This window comes from Sapajus apella, unplaced genomic scaffold, assembly GCF_009761245.1.
Source record: "Sapajus apella isolate SASKATOON/1434 unplaced genomic scaffold, GSC_monkey_1.0 scaffold147, whole genome shotgun sequence".
NCBI lineage: Eukaryota > Metazoa > Chordata > Mammalia > Primates > Cebidae > Sapajus > Sapajus apella.
Window position 1 is genome coordinate 760,328 of NW_022437087.1, and position 17,277 is coordinate 777,604.

At 43.1% G+C, this 17,277-nt stretch overlaps 1 protein-coding gene, 1 non-coding gene and 1 pseudogene across 3 annotated transcripts in view; 2 read left to right on the plus strand and 1 right to left on the minus strand.

The window, feature by feature from the left end:
* Positions 1–1,010: 1,010 nt before the first annotated feature.
* LOC116541007 overlaps positions 1,011–17,277 on the plus strand; it is a 31,077-nt pseudogene continuing 14,810 nt past the window's right edge. The window contains exons 1-2 of the transcript XR_004264692.1: positions 1,011–1,346; positions 6,234–6,389. The product of XR_004264692.1 is annotated as a polycomb group RING finger protein 5 pseudogene (transcript). The remainder of the gene's footprint in view (positions 1,347–6,233; positions 6,390–17,277) is intronic.
* Positions 7,502–7,628, plus strand: LOC116541020. Its single transcript, XR_004264697.1, has one exon.
* The window catches only part of FSD2 (fibronectin type III and SPRY domain containing 2), a 54,051-nt gene continuing 47,064 nt past the window's right edge, over positions 10,291–17,277 (minus strand). Inside the window, exons 12-13 of the mRNA XM_032264834.1 lie at positions 13,961–14,137; positions 10,291–11,253 (exon numbers count right to left, since the gene is read on the minus strand). Coding sequence (XP_032120725.1) covers positions 11,001–11,253; positions 13,961–14,137 — 430 coding nt within the window. The 3' untranslated portion in view covers positions 10,291–11,000. The remainder of the gene's footprint in view (positions 11,254–13,960; positions 14,138–17,277) is intronic.

Sequence of the window (17,277 nt, forward strand, 5' to 3'; positions counted from 1 at the left end):
AACTTTGACAACTGTACTGGGTTGGTCAGTGCAGTGTTGCCCCCGAAATTCAAGTCCTTCTTGGAACCTCAAAATGTGACCTTATTTGGAAAGAGGGTCATTGCAGATGTAATTAGTCATGATCAGGTCATACTGGAGTAAGGTAAGCCTTTTACTTAACAAGACTGGTGTCCTTATAAAAGACACAGAGACAGAGACACACAGGGAGTATACCATTTGATAATAGGGGAAAGAGAATGGAGTAATACAGCTAAAGCCAAAGAACATCAACGATTGCTGGCTTCCACCACAAGCTAGGAAGAGGCAGGAAGGATTCTAACCAGAGTCTCAGAAGAAGCAAGGCCCCACTGACATCTTAATTTCTGACTCCCCGACTCCAGAAAGTGAGAAAATATATCTGTTGATTTAAACTATTCAGCGTGTGGTACTTGGTTATGGCAGCTTCCGAAAACTAACATAATGGCAATTTCAATTTCTACTTTATATTCCTAGCCCCAAGAGTACCATGTGGATATTAGAGTACAGGATTAGGTAGGCTCTCAATCTCTTTCATGGTAAAAGAATGGCTGGGCTTCCAGCAGTGGCCAAGAACTGCCAGACGCTTATGAGCGTCTCCTGCGAGATGCTTGTACAGTGAATGCTCAATAAAGTGGTGACCACTATAACCGTAAGCTACGGGGCTACACAGATAAACAGTAAGAAACCAAATGCAAGGGGCAGCAGGAGCAAAGAGAAACAAGGGCAGCTGAGGAAGGAAGCCTCAATTTCCCGGAGGACATCCGAGGGCAGAGGAGATGTGAGTCTGCAAGCCGTTCTCCCAGACCCCTCTGAGCGAACCCCTGCCCTCTCTCCACTCCCTACCACCCTCGGACCCAGCAACAAGGTTCCCGCGCTGGGCTTCCCTGAGTCGAAGCCAACCCTCCTCCCAAGTAACATCAACCAGGTTCTGAGCCTGCGCGCAGCGCCCGGGCGCATCCGGTTACATCCCGCTGGTGCGTAGGGCGGGACTTCCTCTCCCGCCCAGGAAACGGGAAGGGCTCTTCCGCCGGAAAAAGAGTGGATTTACTACGAAGATGGCACATTGGAGGGCCCGTCGCCTGCAGTAAGGCCGGTCCTTGGCCACCCGGCGGAGCCGGTGACAGCAGCGCCCTGGAAGGCAGGCAGCCGTATCAGGTTTCAGAGGATGCGGCAGAGAACGGGAGTAGAGGTGAGGGGTTGTATCTGTAGCGGCGTGTATCTTTTGGGGGGGTCGGCGCCACCAGCGACGTGGGCCCCATTCCTAGTTCATTGCGCTTGCATTTCTCCACCTCGTTTGAAGAACGAGCTTGGTAGCCAACGGAGCTGAGGTAAGTGTAAATGCGGAAAGGAGAAATATCCACTCACCAGACTAAAGTTTAAGGAAACTTCAGTTTTCATATAGGCGGTGCTATCTTGTGTCCCTAAAGGGCCTGCGCAAACCCAGACGTTCTGAATCGGTGACGCTTCCTGGAGGCAACAGCACCTGTTGCATAAATTTGAGAACACACACACGGAGTTGGTAATTCTTAAGCTTCCTGAATCTGCTGGCAGTCATTTGGTATCCGAAGCAGAGCAAAGCCATCTTGGTCATCTCCCTCCTTTCAGCTTAAACTGAAGCGTGGTGAGGGGAGACAGGCCGTAAGTTATACAGCTTGTTAATAGCAGCGTCGGGAGTGAAAGCGCGATTTCTTCATTTTCAGCCCGGAATTCTTTGTTCTACACCATACTGTTTCTTTGCCATACTGTTTCTTTGCATTGCTAGACAATTCGTCTTTTTTTACGAGGTGGATAAGGAGTTGAAAGGAGGAGTGAAGAGAGTAGTAATGTATGTCTATATAGAGTATAAATCCATGAAAGGCAAAGTCAGTGTGTGTGAGGATTTAGAATTGTGCCAATCATCTACATCTTTCATATTTTATAGACGGAGATGAGTCTGTCATGTTGCTTTTTTTTTTTGAGACATTGTCTTGCTCTGTCGTCTAGGCTGGAGTGCAGTGGCGTGATCTCGGCTCGCTGCAACCCATGTCGCGCGGGTTTAAGCAGTTCTCTGTCTCAGCTTCCCAAGCAGCTGCGATTACAGGTGTGTGCCACCACACCCGGCTAATTTTTGTATTTTTAGTAGAGATGGGGGTTTCACCATCTTGGCCAGGCTGGTCTTGAACTCCTGACCTCGTGATCCACCCAAAGTGCTGGGATTATAGGTGTGAGCCACTGCGCCCAGCCCATGTCGTTTCTGTCATTTACCTTTTAGCAACAGATGTGTAGTAACAATATGTGACGAAGGAACTTTCATTGCTTGTTACATGTATTTACCCAGAGCGGCCTGGGGTTCATTGAACAAGCTATGTGCTCGCCCTAGAAAACGGATTCTGTAAAGTACACTGCAGTCAAACCCCAGTTGTCTTGTCAAGTAATCTTACACTTGGTGCTGGTCTGGCTTAAGTTTCTTGTGCATTATTGCAATCATCTTTCTCATGTTACGAAATGGAAATGTGTTGCAGGACAGTGGCAAGCCTGTGAAGAAAGTAAGTGAGGCCGGGCGCGGTGGCTCAAGACTGTAATCCCAGCACTTTGGGAGGCTGAGGCGGGTGGATCACGAGGTCAAGAGATCGAGACCATCCTGGTCAACATGGTGAAACCCCGTCTCTACTAAAAATACAAAAAATTAGCTGGGCATGGTGGTGCGTGCCTGTAATCCCAGCTACTCAGGAGGCTGAGGCAGGAGAATTGCCTGAACCCAGGAGACGGAGGTTGCGGTGAGCCGAGATCGCGCCATCGCACTCCAGCCTGGGTAACATGAGTGAAACTCCGTCTCAAAAAAAAAATAAAATAAAATAGAAAGTAAGTGAGCCTGAGGCCCAGAAAACAATCTGTACATTAGCAAATATTGAAAAACTGTTCACATCACATAGTGGGTGTCTTAAGTACTGAGGAACTCATTCAACCAGATATTTATTTTGGGGAACCCATAAATAGCCTCCCTCTCCTGGGTTCAAGCGATTCTCTGCCTTGGCCTCCTGAGTAGCTGGGATTAGAGGTGTGTGCCACCATACCCGGCTAATTTTTTTTTTTTTTTTTTTGAGATGGAGTCTCGCTCTGTCACCCAGGCTGGAGTGCAGTGGTGCAATCTCGGCTCACTGCGACCTCTGCCTCTTGGGTTCAAGTGATTCTCCTACCTCAGCCTTCTGAGTAGCTGGGATTACAGGGGTGTGTCACCACATTGGCCTAGTTTTTATATTTTTAGTAGAGACAGGGTCTCAGCATGTTGGCCAGGATGGTCTTGAACTCCTGACCTCAGGTGATCCTCCAGCCTCAGCCTCCCACAGTGCTGGGATTACAGGCATGAGCCACTGCATCCAGCCCCTATATAAACAATTTTCAAACTTGTTCGTCGCAAGACTCAAGTTATTTAGGACTCCAAAGAGCTTTTGTTTATGTGGTTTATATGAAAATAGTTTTGACTTCACTAACCCCCAGAAGGGCTCTCAGAAGCCCCCCACAGAGACCACACTTTTTTTTTTTTTTTTTTTGGAGACGGAGGTTTCCTCATGTTACCCAGGCTGGAGTGCAATGGCGCGATCTCGGCTCACCGCAACCTCCGCCTCCTGGGTTCAGGCAATTCTCCTGCCTCAGCCTCCTAAGTCGCTGGGATTACAGGCACGTGCCACCATGCCCAGCTAATTTTTTGTATTTTTAGTAGAGACGGGGTTTCACCATGTTGACCAGGGTGGTCTCGATCTCTTGACCTTGTGATCCACCCGCCTCGGCCTCCCAAAGTGCTGGGATTACAGGCGTGAGCCACCGCGCCCGGCAAGACCACACTTTTAAGAACTGCTTTATGCAAATGTTTCAAAGAAATTTTACATTATGTAGATGAATGATTGCTGTCACAAGTGATTGTGACATGAGAAGAAGTATCACCTTAAAAATGCAACAACAAGCACAGTAGCTTGTATTTTCAGTAGCTGTATATTTCCAGGCACAGAGAACACAAACAGATATCTATTTTTAATTATTTTCTTGTTTTTTTTGAGACAACCTCACTGTCACCCAGGGTGGAGTGCATTGGCGCAATCATAGCTCACTGGCGGCCTCTACCTCCTGAGCTCAAGATCTCCTGTATGTCAGCCTCCTGAGTAGCTGGGGCCACAGGTGTGTGCTACCACCCTGGCTAAAGAAACAATAACAAAAAAGGTTTTGTAGAGATGGGGTCTTTTTGTGTTGCCCAGACTGGTTTCAAACTGCTGAGCTTAAGCAATTCTCCCACCTTGGCCTGCTGAAGTGTTGGAATTACAGGCGTCAGCCACTGCGCCTGGCCCGTAATATTTTTCTATGCTTGGAAAGTTTTTTATTAATCAGCTAGGATACTTCTCTGCAAAAATAAACATATTTAACTTGAGATTTAAAATTTTCTCAGCCAAATGTGGTGGTTCGCATCTGTAATCTCAGCACTTTGGGAGGATGAGGTGGGTGGATTGCTTGCGGTTAGGGGTTTGAGACCAGCCTGGGCAACAGGGCAACCCCGTTTGTACAACACCGCACCCAGCCATTTTGTATTCTTTTTATTCCATTGCTTTTTTTTTTTAAATAGTTTCAGGCAGTGGTTCAGACCAGCTGCTAGAGAATCAAGGACTAGGAAGAGAAGACTACAATTTAATAGATTTGGTCATGGACAAGCCACAGGCCGTTTCTCTTCTCACTCTCTTGGCCAGTTATCTCTTGCTTACTTCCCCTGCTAGTAGCTAGCAGCATGTTACAGCCTCTATATTCCATTCCCTTTTCTCTCTCTTCCAGAACTAAGACGATTTTTCAGTGGTTAACTGTACAGAAACATACCCACTACTGAATTCATAATTAATAGGTAAATGGTGTTTAAAATGCCTTACGTAGAAATCTTTGGTAGCTAGTTGTATGTGGTTATTTTTGGGAAGTTGGCTTGAGGTCCTTTGAAGGGCTGGGAACATGTATTTCTTTCTTTTGCATGTTGAGTGTGTGCATGCCTGCATGTGTACTCTACATGTTCAGAGAAACATGTCCAGTAATGAACTGTAGAATGATTCCTTTATTTCCAATTTAAAATAATGGAGCATAGGATCCCACTGTTTGAAAATTTTAGCCATCCATCACTTTATAAGAAAAGGATGAGATTTCAGTAACAAGGGGTTTGTTTATCTGATTTCCACCCTACAGATAATATATACATTTGGCCAAAGTGTTGTTTGGGGGAGATGGGCTGTTGTTAGGTACTGAGCTATAATACTGTGTTGCTTTGTGTCACTTCAGAAAATGACTTTTAAAGATACTTGACATTTGAAAAGGAATCACCTTTTAAGTCCCTAATTTGACATTACCTTTATAGCATATAATTTATTCCATAAAGTTTTAGATCCTGAAACTAGCAGAAAGCCAAATACTCATGTTGTGCTGTAAATATAGGATTGACAGTTAAGCTTGCTCAGTAGTCAAGGTGGTAGCTGTCACTCAGCAGCCTCCAGGGCATATGAACCAAATTTATGATTTAGAACATTTAAAACATATGTGTTGAAGATCTTTGGGCTTTCTTAAGTATTGTCTGGTTATGATACATATTAAATGTATCAAAGGTCTCTTGCAGTGATGGGAAGAGCATTTTAAACCACATACATCTTTCCTACTCCCAGATTCTTCTGTGCCCTCTCCCACTCTTCCCAGATTAGAAATCACCATGGAGCACTGTTAGTGATAGAACTGTGTATCAGATCTTTCGGGTGTATTGGGACAGAAGAAAGGTTGATATTTCAGGTTCTTTTTTTTTTTTTTTTTTTTTTTTGAGGTGGAGTTTCATTTTTGTCACCTGGGCTGGAGTACAATGGCACAATTTCAGCTCACTGCAATCTCTGCCTCCCTGTTTCAAGCGATTCTCCTCAACTTCCCAAGTAGCTGGGATTACAGGCACCTGCCACCATGCCCGGTTAATTTCTGTATTTTTAGTAGAAACAGTGTTTCACCATGTTGGCTAGGCTGGTCTCGAACTCCTGACCTCAGGTGATCTGCCCATCTTGGCCTCCGAAAGTGTTGGGGTTACAGGCGTGAGCCACCGTGCCCAGCAGGTTTATATTTTTAATGTTTCCTTCTACTCCCCAAGCACACACAAATTTGAAAGCTGCTTTGCCTTCTAATAAAGAGACTTTTCTGTTGATTTGGAAGATAATTTGATGTCTCTTTTCTCTTTGCAGGTATATAAGCTCCCTGAAATCACAAAGTAGTTATTTCCACGTTCAGATCATTCAGAGATTATGAAGTCACACACCCTGCCTTCAATTTGCTTATCGTCGAATAGAGCAGACACAAGTGAATGATTGCAGTATAGCCACTTAAGTAATCTAAAAGAGGTGAGTGTGGCTCTTAACCTCTGCTGGGAAGGGGAGGAATAAGGCAATGTTTTCAAGAGGTGATTTTGAAGCTATACAGGCATTTGGTGGACAAGGAAGGGGAGGTCCATTCTTTGTGCCTAGGACTCTGACCGGTTTATGAATTGTAAATGCTACATAAAACAGTTTTGGATAGTGCTGCTTGTTTTTTCCTTCTCTCTCCCTGTCCCTATCACCTTTAAATGAATATTTGGAAGGAAGTAGAAAGGTAAGAATCTTTCCAGGTGGCAGAATCATAGATCGGTTTACCAAGAGTAATGTGTATACCCAGGAAAGCTATCTCTAAAATGTGCTTCTGCATTATCATAGTGCATAGTTGGGAAATCTCAGTTTTGTTGGTTGTGTACTTTCCCAGTGAATGGATTATATTCCTTCCTCCAGTCTCGTTTGTTTGAATTTAAGAGCATCTCTTAAATTCTTCTCAAGCAAGAGACCTAACATTTAGACTTTGGAATGAGAGTGGGAGAGACAGCAAGATTAGAATCCAAGTTCATACTACCAAAACATTTTTATTGGCTATGTCTGAGTGACTACATGTTGTTTGGATCAGCTGCAAGCTAATTTGTAACATTTCAAATAAATAATAGTTTAATTCCTCCAGGATTTGAGTAAGGTGAAAATAGAACTGAAAACCATGAGTCTGTCACAGTCTGGGAAAATGAAGAAAAAGCAATCAATTAGTGAGTTGGGCTTAATTTTTTTTTTTTTTTTCTGCAACTGGTGATAGCAGAAAACAAGCAGTGAAGTAGTTAGACATGATATACTTGACAAGAACAGCACCTGTTCAGTACCAACTCTAAAGTAATTACTGAGGGGCAGTTTTTGTGCCCAGGTGATAGTCATAATCCTTCCAGAGAACTTCCTGATGACAGAAAAGATGCTGGCCAGCTGAGGTCTTCTTTCCAAATAACAAAGTCTTCTCTTGCATTTAGATGAATTAACCATTGTTTACAGTTAAACAAGCATAAGTACAGAGTTAACCTCTTCTAGCTTGAAGTTACAAATGATCTTTACTTGAGTATCTTGACATGTTAAGGGACAGTGTTTTAAAAGCTGGACTTGGCTATGTTCTTCTGGAGACTAAGAAAATAGAGTCTTTGAAGTCAAGCTGACTCTGCTGTTAGCCTCCTAAATGAAAAGGTAGATAGAACAGGTCTTGTTTGCAAAATAAATTCAAGACCTACTTATCTACCAACAGCAATTATATGCTTTCCATTGTCTTTCTATAGAAAATAGGAATAGTAAATTTATAGATGAGAAAACTAGAGAAAGACATAGTGAATATGTGAGAATCTTGCCCTACGAATTGATAGGAAGGTGACTAGAAGTTGGAGAAGTTGTTTTGGTAAGTTGAGGAGAGGACTCTTCTTATAGTGCAGTCTGGTAGCTGAACCTCCTTGCATCAAGACCAATGTAGTCTTATTTACAGAATGCCACATCCCAGTGAATTGTGCTGTGGACAGCTTCCAGTGTGTAAGTTGTGGAAGATGATGATTTTAACAGATTTTGGAGGATGAGAAATATTAAGAAAAAGGCCCCACTGCCCATGCATTTGCTCTACTTTTCAGTTTTGACCAAGTATACACTTCAAAAATATCTTATTAGATGTATACAAGTGATTGTTTGTCACTTGAATCAGCAGGAAGTCAATTATTAAACACACTTTTCTAAATAAAAGTCAGTTTAATTTTACCAGAAACCAGTGTCATTTTAGATTGCAAGTCTCTCTTATTTTATTTATTTTTATTTTATTTTATTTTATTTATTTATTTTTTTGAGACGGAGTTTCACTCTTGCTACCCAGGCTGGAGTGCAATGGCGTGATCTCGGCTCACCGCAACCTCCGCCTCCTGGGTTCAGGCAATTCTCCTGCCTCAACCTCCTGAGTAGCTGGGATTACAGGCACGCGCCACCATGCCCAGCTAATGTTTTTTTGTATTTTTAGTAGAGACGGGGTTTCACCATGTTGACCAGGATGGTCTCGATCTCTTGACCTCGTGATCCACCCGCCTCGGCCTCCCAAAGTGCTGGGATTACAGGCTTGAGCCACCGCGCCCGGCCTGCTTTGTTTTTTTAACAGATTTATCAGCAGGTTGCAGGTGAACATGGCCTTGAGGTAAATCATGCCCCTTGTTGAAATATAGTTTCAGTAGATTGTTCATAATATTTTAAGGAATTGGAATTTTTTTTTTACAAAAATACAAAAGCTTTGTTTGCTTCTGTTCTAAATTTTTTTCTTCTAAATAAATGAGAAAGATGTTTCAACAAAGGTTCTTTATGCTGAGTAATTGTGATGCTTGAGGTTGCTAATCTGCTTTGTTTAAGTGGATTTTAAATGTCAGACAATTCTAGACAGTTTTTTCTTGGTCAAATAAAAATTTAAAAATTTATAGGTGTTGAGTTTTTAATCCATTTATCCATGTTCATATTAACATGTGAAGTATTCCATAAAGCCTATTAGAACCCTGAATTCAAACCTGCCTTCTCTGTGATATCCTGTTTGTTACTTGGTGATTTCTATTTCAGTAGCTGAGAACATTTTTGAATATACATATATGTATCTTTTAATTGTTTATAACTGGAACCATTTCTATGCTTACATCTATTGTCCTTTATTTTAGAGTAGACAGTCCAGCTTGGCAGGGGTGTGTGTGTGTGTGTGTGTGTGTGTGTGTGTGTGTGTGTGTGTAACGAGCTATTAAATTGTCATTGTGAGTTATTAATTCAGGAATCTGAGCTGCCATTCATACCAGTAGGCAGAGTTAAGTAGGAGTTGAGAGTCTTTCAGTTTGTCAGACTTTGCATGTGCTGGAAAAATATCAGAGGCTTTTTTTTTTTTTTTTTTTGAGACGGAGTTTCATCCCTGTTACCCAGGCTGGAGTGCAATGGCATGATCTCGGCTCACTGCAGCCTCTGCCTCCCGGGTTCAAACAGTTCTTCTGCCTTAGCCTTCCGAGTAGCTGGGATTACAGGTGCCTGCTACCATGCCCAGCTAATTTTTTGTATTTTTAGTAGAGATAGGGTTTCGCCAGAAAACATCAGAGTTTTAAAGCAAAAGTTTTTTTTTTTTTGAGACGGAGTTTCGCTCTTGTTACCCAGGCTGGAGTGCGATGGCGCGATCTCGGCTCACCGCAACCTCCGTCTCCTGGGTTCAGGCAATTCTCCTGCCTCAGCCTCCTCAGTAGCTGGGATTACAGGCACGCGCCACCATGCCCAGCTAATGTTTTGTATTTTTAGTAGAGACGGGGTTTCACCATGTTGACCAGCATGGTCTCGATCTCTTGACCTCGTGATCCACCCGCCTCGGCCTCCCAAAGTGCTGGGATTACAGGCTTGAGCCACCGCGCCCGGCCTTTTTTTTTTTTTTTTTTTTTTAAACACACAACCTTAAATGATGAGATTAGGGCATATCTGGGTTTAGAGGCATTTGTCGGGCAAGATACTGAATTGTAATTTCTTCACAAATGGAATGATTTTGCAATTTCGCTCACAAGCTTTGAAAATGCTGTGTATGCAGAGCTTAAGTTGCAACTGGTAACTTGAACCGGAGAACCAGAAATGGAGCTGATGAAGTTGACCACTGAGGGTCACAGAATGGCCTCGTGGCAGTGAGACAGGATGCCTGAAAGCTGCCTAGAGATCACTTCCTTCCCATCCTCAGCTTTGCGCTTTGGTGGGCTGTTGATTTCTTTAAAAAAAATTGTGTGCACATGCTAATATGCCACAGATGCCCTTCTGTTCTTTCATGCCGCCTCCATTCTAGGTTTTTTCCCATTTGTTGGCCATAGGTCCTTTGCTGTAGTTCTGAAAGAGCCCTGCCATCCTTCAGATGGACAGCAGTGAGAAGCCAAAGAGCAGTGGCTAAAGAAGATACTCATTTATTCAACAAATACTTGGTGACAGCTGTTCTGTGTTAGCCCTTGGGGATCTAGTGATGAACAAAACAGACACTGTCCCTGCCTTCATCGAATTAGGTATTATAGAGGTAATTTCAAAATTAGAGAGTGGTGCATACTGTATAGGAGTGGAACAGGGTGTTATAAAGAGTACACAGTGGGGGGGACCTCACCACAGTGCTACTCACTGTTGGGAAAACGAGCGTAGAAGACGTTGAGAAGGCCACACAGCTTCCCTGTTCTCAGCAGACAGCCTCTCACCTTCTAAAGTATATATTTGGCTGACTAATGAAATGCATGAGTGTACTGGGGCTGCTAGAGCCATTAAGACTTCCCCCCTCCTCTCCCAAGCTCTCTAGGTCTCAGAAACTGAAGATATTTTGCATATATACAAATACAGTTTGACAACTGGGAAGACTTTTGAGTTCGTTAGTTTGAGCCTTTATTTTACAGCTGGGCCTGGTAACGACCATCTGAGCATCACTCGGGTAGCAGCACACAGGACTAGAATCTAGGTTGGGTGAAATGAGCAGCAGCATGCCTTCTGTCAGATAATAACATCAGCCATAAAATATGCTGGGCACATGGTGCTTGAATGCCAAGTTCAGCCAGCTAAGGCATGAGTGGCTGTGAGAGGGGTAGGCTTGGAAGATAGGAAACTGGACATCAAAATGTTCTAATAGAAAGTGACATGTTTTGGCATTGAAATGCCATTATGTATCTTTAGACACCCAGGCTTTTCCAAAGAAAAACAGGGATGCACAAATTTGTGAAGCTGACAACTAAATGTGTATAGATGCTGAGAAAGGTCCACGTTGAAAAATGACAACTTTGAATTTTCATAGTCTAATAGAATGCCAATCTTCTTTGGAGGAACTGTTATTCTTATATCTGGAGTTGTTCCATTGTGTAGAAATTCATACTTATGCCTGAAAATTAAATTTGACATAATAAAGTTTCAGAAATTCTATAGATTTTAATATGGAACATTTCATATTAATTGTATTTATTGTCCTATGATTTTGTTATTTTCTAGTATTAAATGACTACCAAAGTAACAGGCCATTTCCGAAACTATACTCTCTAAACTATCTCTTTTCTAAAATTTGTCCTAAGAAAGATTTTCTTGTCTTTTTCTTTTTTTTTTTTTTTTTTGAGATGGAATCTTGCTGTGTCACCCAGGCTGGAGTGCAGTAGTACCGTCTCGGCTCACTGCAACCACTGCCTCCCAGGTTCAGGCAATTCTCCTGCCTCAGCTTCCTGAGTAGCTGGGACTGCAGGCAGCACCTGGATGATTTTTTTGTATTTTTAGTAAAGTTGGGGTTTGACTGTGTTGCTCAGGCTGGTTTTTAACTCTTGAGCTCAGGCGATCTGCCCTCCTCAGCCTCCCAAAGTGCTGTGATGACAGGCATAGCCACCGTGCCCAGTCAAAACATTTTCAAACATCATTTTTTCTCGAGCAACCTCTTAACCTAAGAAACTTAACCCACAGCATCATGAACTCTCTTGTATCTAGACTACAGTAGAAATAAAACATGTTTTTAAGATTTGGATTAGACGTTTGAAACAGAACCTTGTGATTTTCCATGTGATAAAATGGGCCTCTTGGTATAAGCTCTTCTATGCACACAATTACTCCAGTTCTTAAACTTTCAAATTGAGTAAGGAGCCAGTGAGCTTGTCACCAATCAGTATTCTATCACTATCCATGCTCTGCATCCTGTGTACTTTGAAAAATGGCAGAAACCAAAACCTGGCACAGGAATTTCCTAACCCTGCTCTCTACAGATATTTGAAGAGCTCTGTGTGTCAACATGCAAGTCTAGGCTACTGTGATGAACACTTGGAATACGATCTAAATGTGTCAGAGCAAGCCAGCCTGTCTTTGGCCCATTTCACCTTGTCTTAATTAAGCAGCTGCCAGAAGCTATACTGAGTCCTTTCTTCTACTTTCCCACCACCAATAGAGTCTAATACGATGAGCCAAAAAATAGGAGTCTGCTAGGAGACCTTATCCTAGGATACTTTACCTTCATTCTCCACTTGTAACACTTGCACACACACACCACTATATCTGCAAGAAACTGGCTTGGCTCTAGCACTTGGCCTGTACCTTTTGCCCTTCCTTTGTCATTCTTCTGTTTCCACCCCTCATCTATCCTGTTTTCTTACCCCCCTTACACACAGACTTCTAGGCAAGGCTTTCTTTTTTTCTTTTTTTTTTTTTTTTGAGACAGAGTTTCACACTTATTGCCCAGGCTGGAGTGCAATGGTACAATCTTGGCTCACTGCAACCTCCGCCTCCTGGGTTCAAGCAATTCTCCTGCCTCAGCCTCCTGAGTAGCTTGGATTGCAGGCACCCGCCACCACGCCTGGGTAACTTTGTATTTTTAGTAGAGACGGGGTTTCTCCATGTTGGTCAGGCTGGTCTCGAACTCTTGACCTCAGGTGATCTGCCTGCCTTGGCCTCCCAAAGTGCTAGAATTACAGGTGTGAGCCACTGCGCCTGGCCTAGGCTTTCTCAGTTTTACTCTGTCCCTTGTTCTTGCCTTTCTAAAGAAGAGACTTCGATTTTTAGTCTTAGTTCAGGCAGAATCCGCATATAAAGTATCTCCCTCAGTGTATAATACTTCTTGCATTCCCCAAACTGGGTCTGAGGTTTAGTAGAGTTCATTAGAGTCCCCATTTATTATCCGGGGAAAGTTGGTCTTCCCACTTATGCTTGGGCATGACACGTAATGTGTAAATAATCATGATAAAGGATCATGGATGAACATTAATAGGATTCATCAAACCAAGGAGGGTCAGAGGCCCCACTTTATAAGGGGTGATGGGAAAGCAGTGTGGGTTCTTTTGTTTTTCGGTTTTTGACCTGAAGGAAGGTTGTAACCATGGCCTTCTCAATCTGAAAGTTTATTCATTGGCCTGGGCTTCATGAGACTTTCTTCCCATTAAAGGGAACTATTCCATGTGTAAAGACAGAGTGCCCAGCGCAGGAACAAACCAGAATTAGCCATAACCACTAAGCCTCTTGCCCAAATTTACTTAAAAAGATGGAACGGGGGCTTTAAAGCAAACTGTACTGGCTTAATAGTAAAGATGAACAGAAATGAAAAAATCAATCACTTGAGTGGTTAGGAATGCAGTCTTTGGAGCCAGACCGCTTGAGTTTGAATCCAAGCTCCAAATCCATGTCGTTTGGATGATCTAATTGCTGTGACGTGTGGTCTTCCTTCTTTTATTCTTTCGTTTTTGTTTTTGTGTTTTTAGAGACGGGGTCTTACTATATTGCCCAGGCTGGCCTTGAAGTCCAGGGCTCAAACGATCCTCCCATGCCACTGTAACCAGCATTTTGATTTTTAAAATGAGATAATACACTCATGAGAAGTAAATGAGATAATGCATGTAAGAACACTTGGCACATAATTCTCCATAAATATTAGCTATTTTTAATTTAGAGAAAAGCTGCTCTTTCTCCTTTTACTTGGACTTTAGGGAAAGTGGCTGGCAGCAACTTTTGAAATATCTTAGAATATTTGTAAAACAAATGTGAGTCTTAATTATTGCTAGTGAAAAGATCTTGCTGTAATCTTTCAAAAGCAAATTTTAATCATGAGTATCCAGATTTTACTTTACCTTGATGATGTAAATGTGTGCCTCATGCACCAGGAGAGGCAGTTTGCTCCCAGATCCTCCTGTTTAGGGACATCTTCAAAGGCCACACCAACTGTGTAGTCCAAATGCTCATTCACCTCCACCTCCCAGTAATGGTGCCCTCGGACTGGAATTAGATTTCCCATGACAGCAACACATCTGGTTTTAGAAAGCAGAAGCATGTGTGATTTAGGGTTCCCAAGCCTGGCTGTGCAGGTCAGTGACACCAGCTGCTGGGATCAATCAGTCAGTGGTCTACGAAGGTGGAGGAGGTAGGTGCTTCTGGACACTTGTAAAGCACCCTTAGCTCTCAAAGCTCATTGGGCTGATGCTGAAGATTAGAGATTATGATACTGCTTGGTAATGGAAAAGCAGGAGGCACTAAACCAACAACAAGCTTTGTTTGCCCTTTAAAATGTTTGGGACTTCTATAGAAAAAGGTTTGGCTCACTTGTTCATGAAGACAAGGGTTGAAAATACGCAACGCAGCACGGTCAAGGGAACCATAAGCTTGAAGTTCACCAGCACTTGCTTATGGTACAAAATGAACATGGAAGGTCTTTGAGGTAGCCATCATGTTAGGGATGACTCCTGATGGAAGACAAGAATTCAGGGGCCAGCCCAAGAAGACCAAGATAGCAGATTCCTCATAAATCATCAAAATCTACCTCCAAGGTTGCACTGGGAACAATTATACTGACAAAGGTTAGAGTTACATTTTGTTCTATACCAGTAAAGTATGAACAGAGGAAGGTTTTCAGTAAAAATCAAATTAGTATCTCCAAAGTGAATGTTCTACCTTCTTCAGGAGACTCCTACATTAACCAAAATGTATGTGCCCCCAACAACCCTAGAAAGATTTGTTCAGTTTAAAATCTCTCTACTCTCAAACCCCAAGTTCTTACTGCCAAGCAAAGCTTTGGGAAGGAGGTTGCGTGTCAGCTTCTACTCAGTTACCTCATCTATAAAATGAGCCCGTCTCTGCTTCAAGCTCCAGACCCACATTTCCACCTGTTGTTTCAAATTCAGAATGTCCCAAAATGCAAATAGTCATATTCCCATCCCTCTTATCTACCAAAGTTTGGGGTGTAGTGGGGAGGGGCACATACTTCTCACATCTCCATTTTGGTTAATAGACTCATTATCTCATGGTGAAACCCCATCTTTAAGAAAAAAAAAAAAAAAAAGACTCATTATCTGCCCAGTACCCCTTGGCAGAAAACTAAGATGGGAAGAATGCAGTAGCTACAAGCTTACCTTCTAGTTTAATCCCAACTTCAACCCTTAATAGCATTATACTCTTGGGCAAGTTACTTCTCTGTGTTTTAAGTTTTCTCATCCATCAACTGGGATTGATAATAGTACAGACCTCACAGGGCTGTTAGGATGATTGTATGAGATGAAATACATTTAGCACCTGGTAAGCACTCTGTAAATATGGCAGTATGATAGTCCCTGTCTCATCTCCCTCTCTGTTGCCCTTTAAACAGGTGACCACCTAGACTCGTTGGTTTTATGCGCTCAACAGCTATTGACTCCACTGGCTCTTCTCACCCACCCTACTGTGTAGTCAAGTCTCCTCCAAAGTCTCCTCTCTGGTCTCTGTTTCCCATCTGCCTCCCCCCCCCCCCCTCCCCCCCCCCCCCCCCCCCCCCTCCCCCTCCCCAGCTCACGTTCTACCATGCACTGGAATCTTCTGAAATGTAAATCTGATCTTGTTCCCCTGCTTTAAATTCTCCAATAATTCTCATTACACAGAGGGTAAAATCCAAACTTGCTTTTTGTTCTGGACCTTCTCTGACTTTCCTGCCTCATCTTCCACCTCTTTTCATCATGGACCCTATACTGCAGACATACTAAATTCTTTATATTTCTCCAAACATGATTTTTCTGGCCTCTTTCATATGTATATGTACAAAGCAATTATCTGCCTTCTTGGCTTAGAGAACTCCTATTTATCCTTCACGTCTTTGTCCTTCCAAGTCTTTGTCCTTGGGGCTTCTACAATGCTTTGTCCATAAATCTGCCTTACCTTTAGTATGTGTGCCATTTGCACGGATGTCTCCCCCACTTGGATCTGAGTCTTAGGTGAGCAGGGACTGTATCTTCATCTCTTTCTCCCCCAGGACAGCATGATGTTTCACCGGGTAACAGATATACTGGCAACAGGCTATTAAAATAGGACTCTCTAACCCAGCTTGGCTGGATCCCCAAAAGCCAAGAACCAAACGATAGGTGTAAAGAACTCCTGTATTTCATGGTGAGATGCTAGAAGTAGACCTCCTAGGCAGAAGTTTAGAAGGAGAGAGCCAAAAACTGGGTTCACAGCTTTTCAGTGCAAAACCAAAGGGCTGAAGCTGAAGATGCTGGAGGCTTTGTCTGCCCTGAGATCTTTTTTATTTACACAAAGAGTGAATAGCGGTGGCCTCATCTAAGATGTGTGTTTTTCCAGGACCAGGTGTGACTGGAAACCACCACAGGGATGCTGTCTTAGTGCTGTTTTTGAGGTGGTCCTGTCCAAGAGGGCTTCCTGTGAAGGTCAAGGAGACCTCAGCAGAAAGATGCTAGAGTTGTGTTGGATGCAAAGGTTGAAGTGTAATGAGGCACCCCTGGAGGGAGGGGGACTGCCTGGGGCCCACAGCTGCTGTCAGAGGGGCCTATGACAATGCTCATGAGAGTAGCTTTAAACGTTGCTTTGGTGCTAGTCAGGCAAAATCTTTATTGCTTCTTACTCATGTCTACACCTGCACAAACCTGGGTTGAAAAGGCAGAGGAGGAAAGAACAAAATCATTTTCCTCTCTACCTGCTAGTTCACACTAACACTTGCATATAGTAGGTGCTTAACCCATGTGCAGTAAAAAGGCCAGCAGGAAGCCAGGGTCAGAGGAAGAGCCAGCTGAGGGGACTATTCAGGACCCAGGCAGCGGGGCTGGATAGTTTCCCTCAGCGGGCCTTCCAACCCTAATAGGAGAGCAATTTTGCTTTTTTCGAAGATCCTCTTGACTCTAAAATCAACCTACCAAGAACTATTTGCCTTGGATACCAGGAAGCTGAGAGGCCTTATTTACATTTAATCGTAGAAACTGAATTAGCCCTTGAAGTTAACCTGTGTCCTTTCTTTTTAACCATTGCTTTGATTTTTCTATTTCAGCATTTTATATTTGGCTCTTATTTTGTCTGTTAAGTCTTTGGAAAGAAGTAAGGAATATATAAGTAATTTCAACATGTGTTGTGTACTAAGTTCTAGAAATAACTGGAGAGCCAGCCAGCCTCTTTGGTGGGCCACCCCGCCCACAGA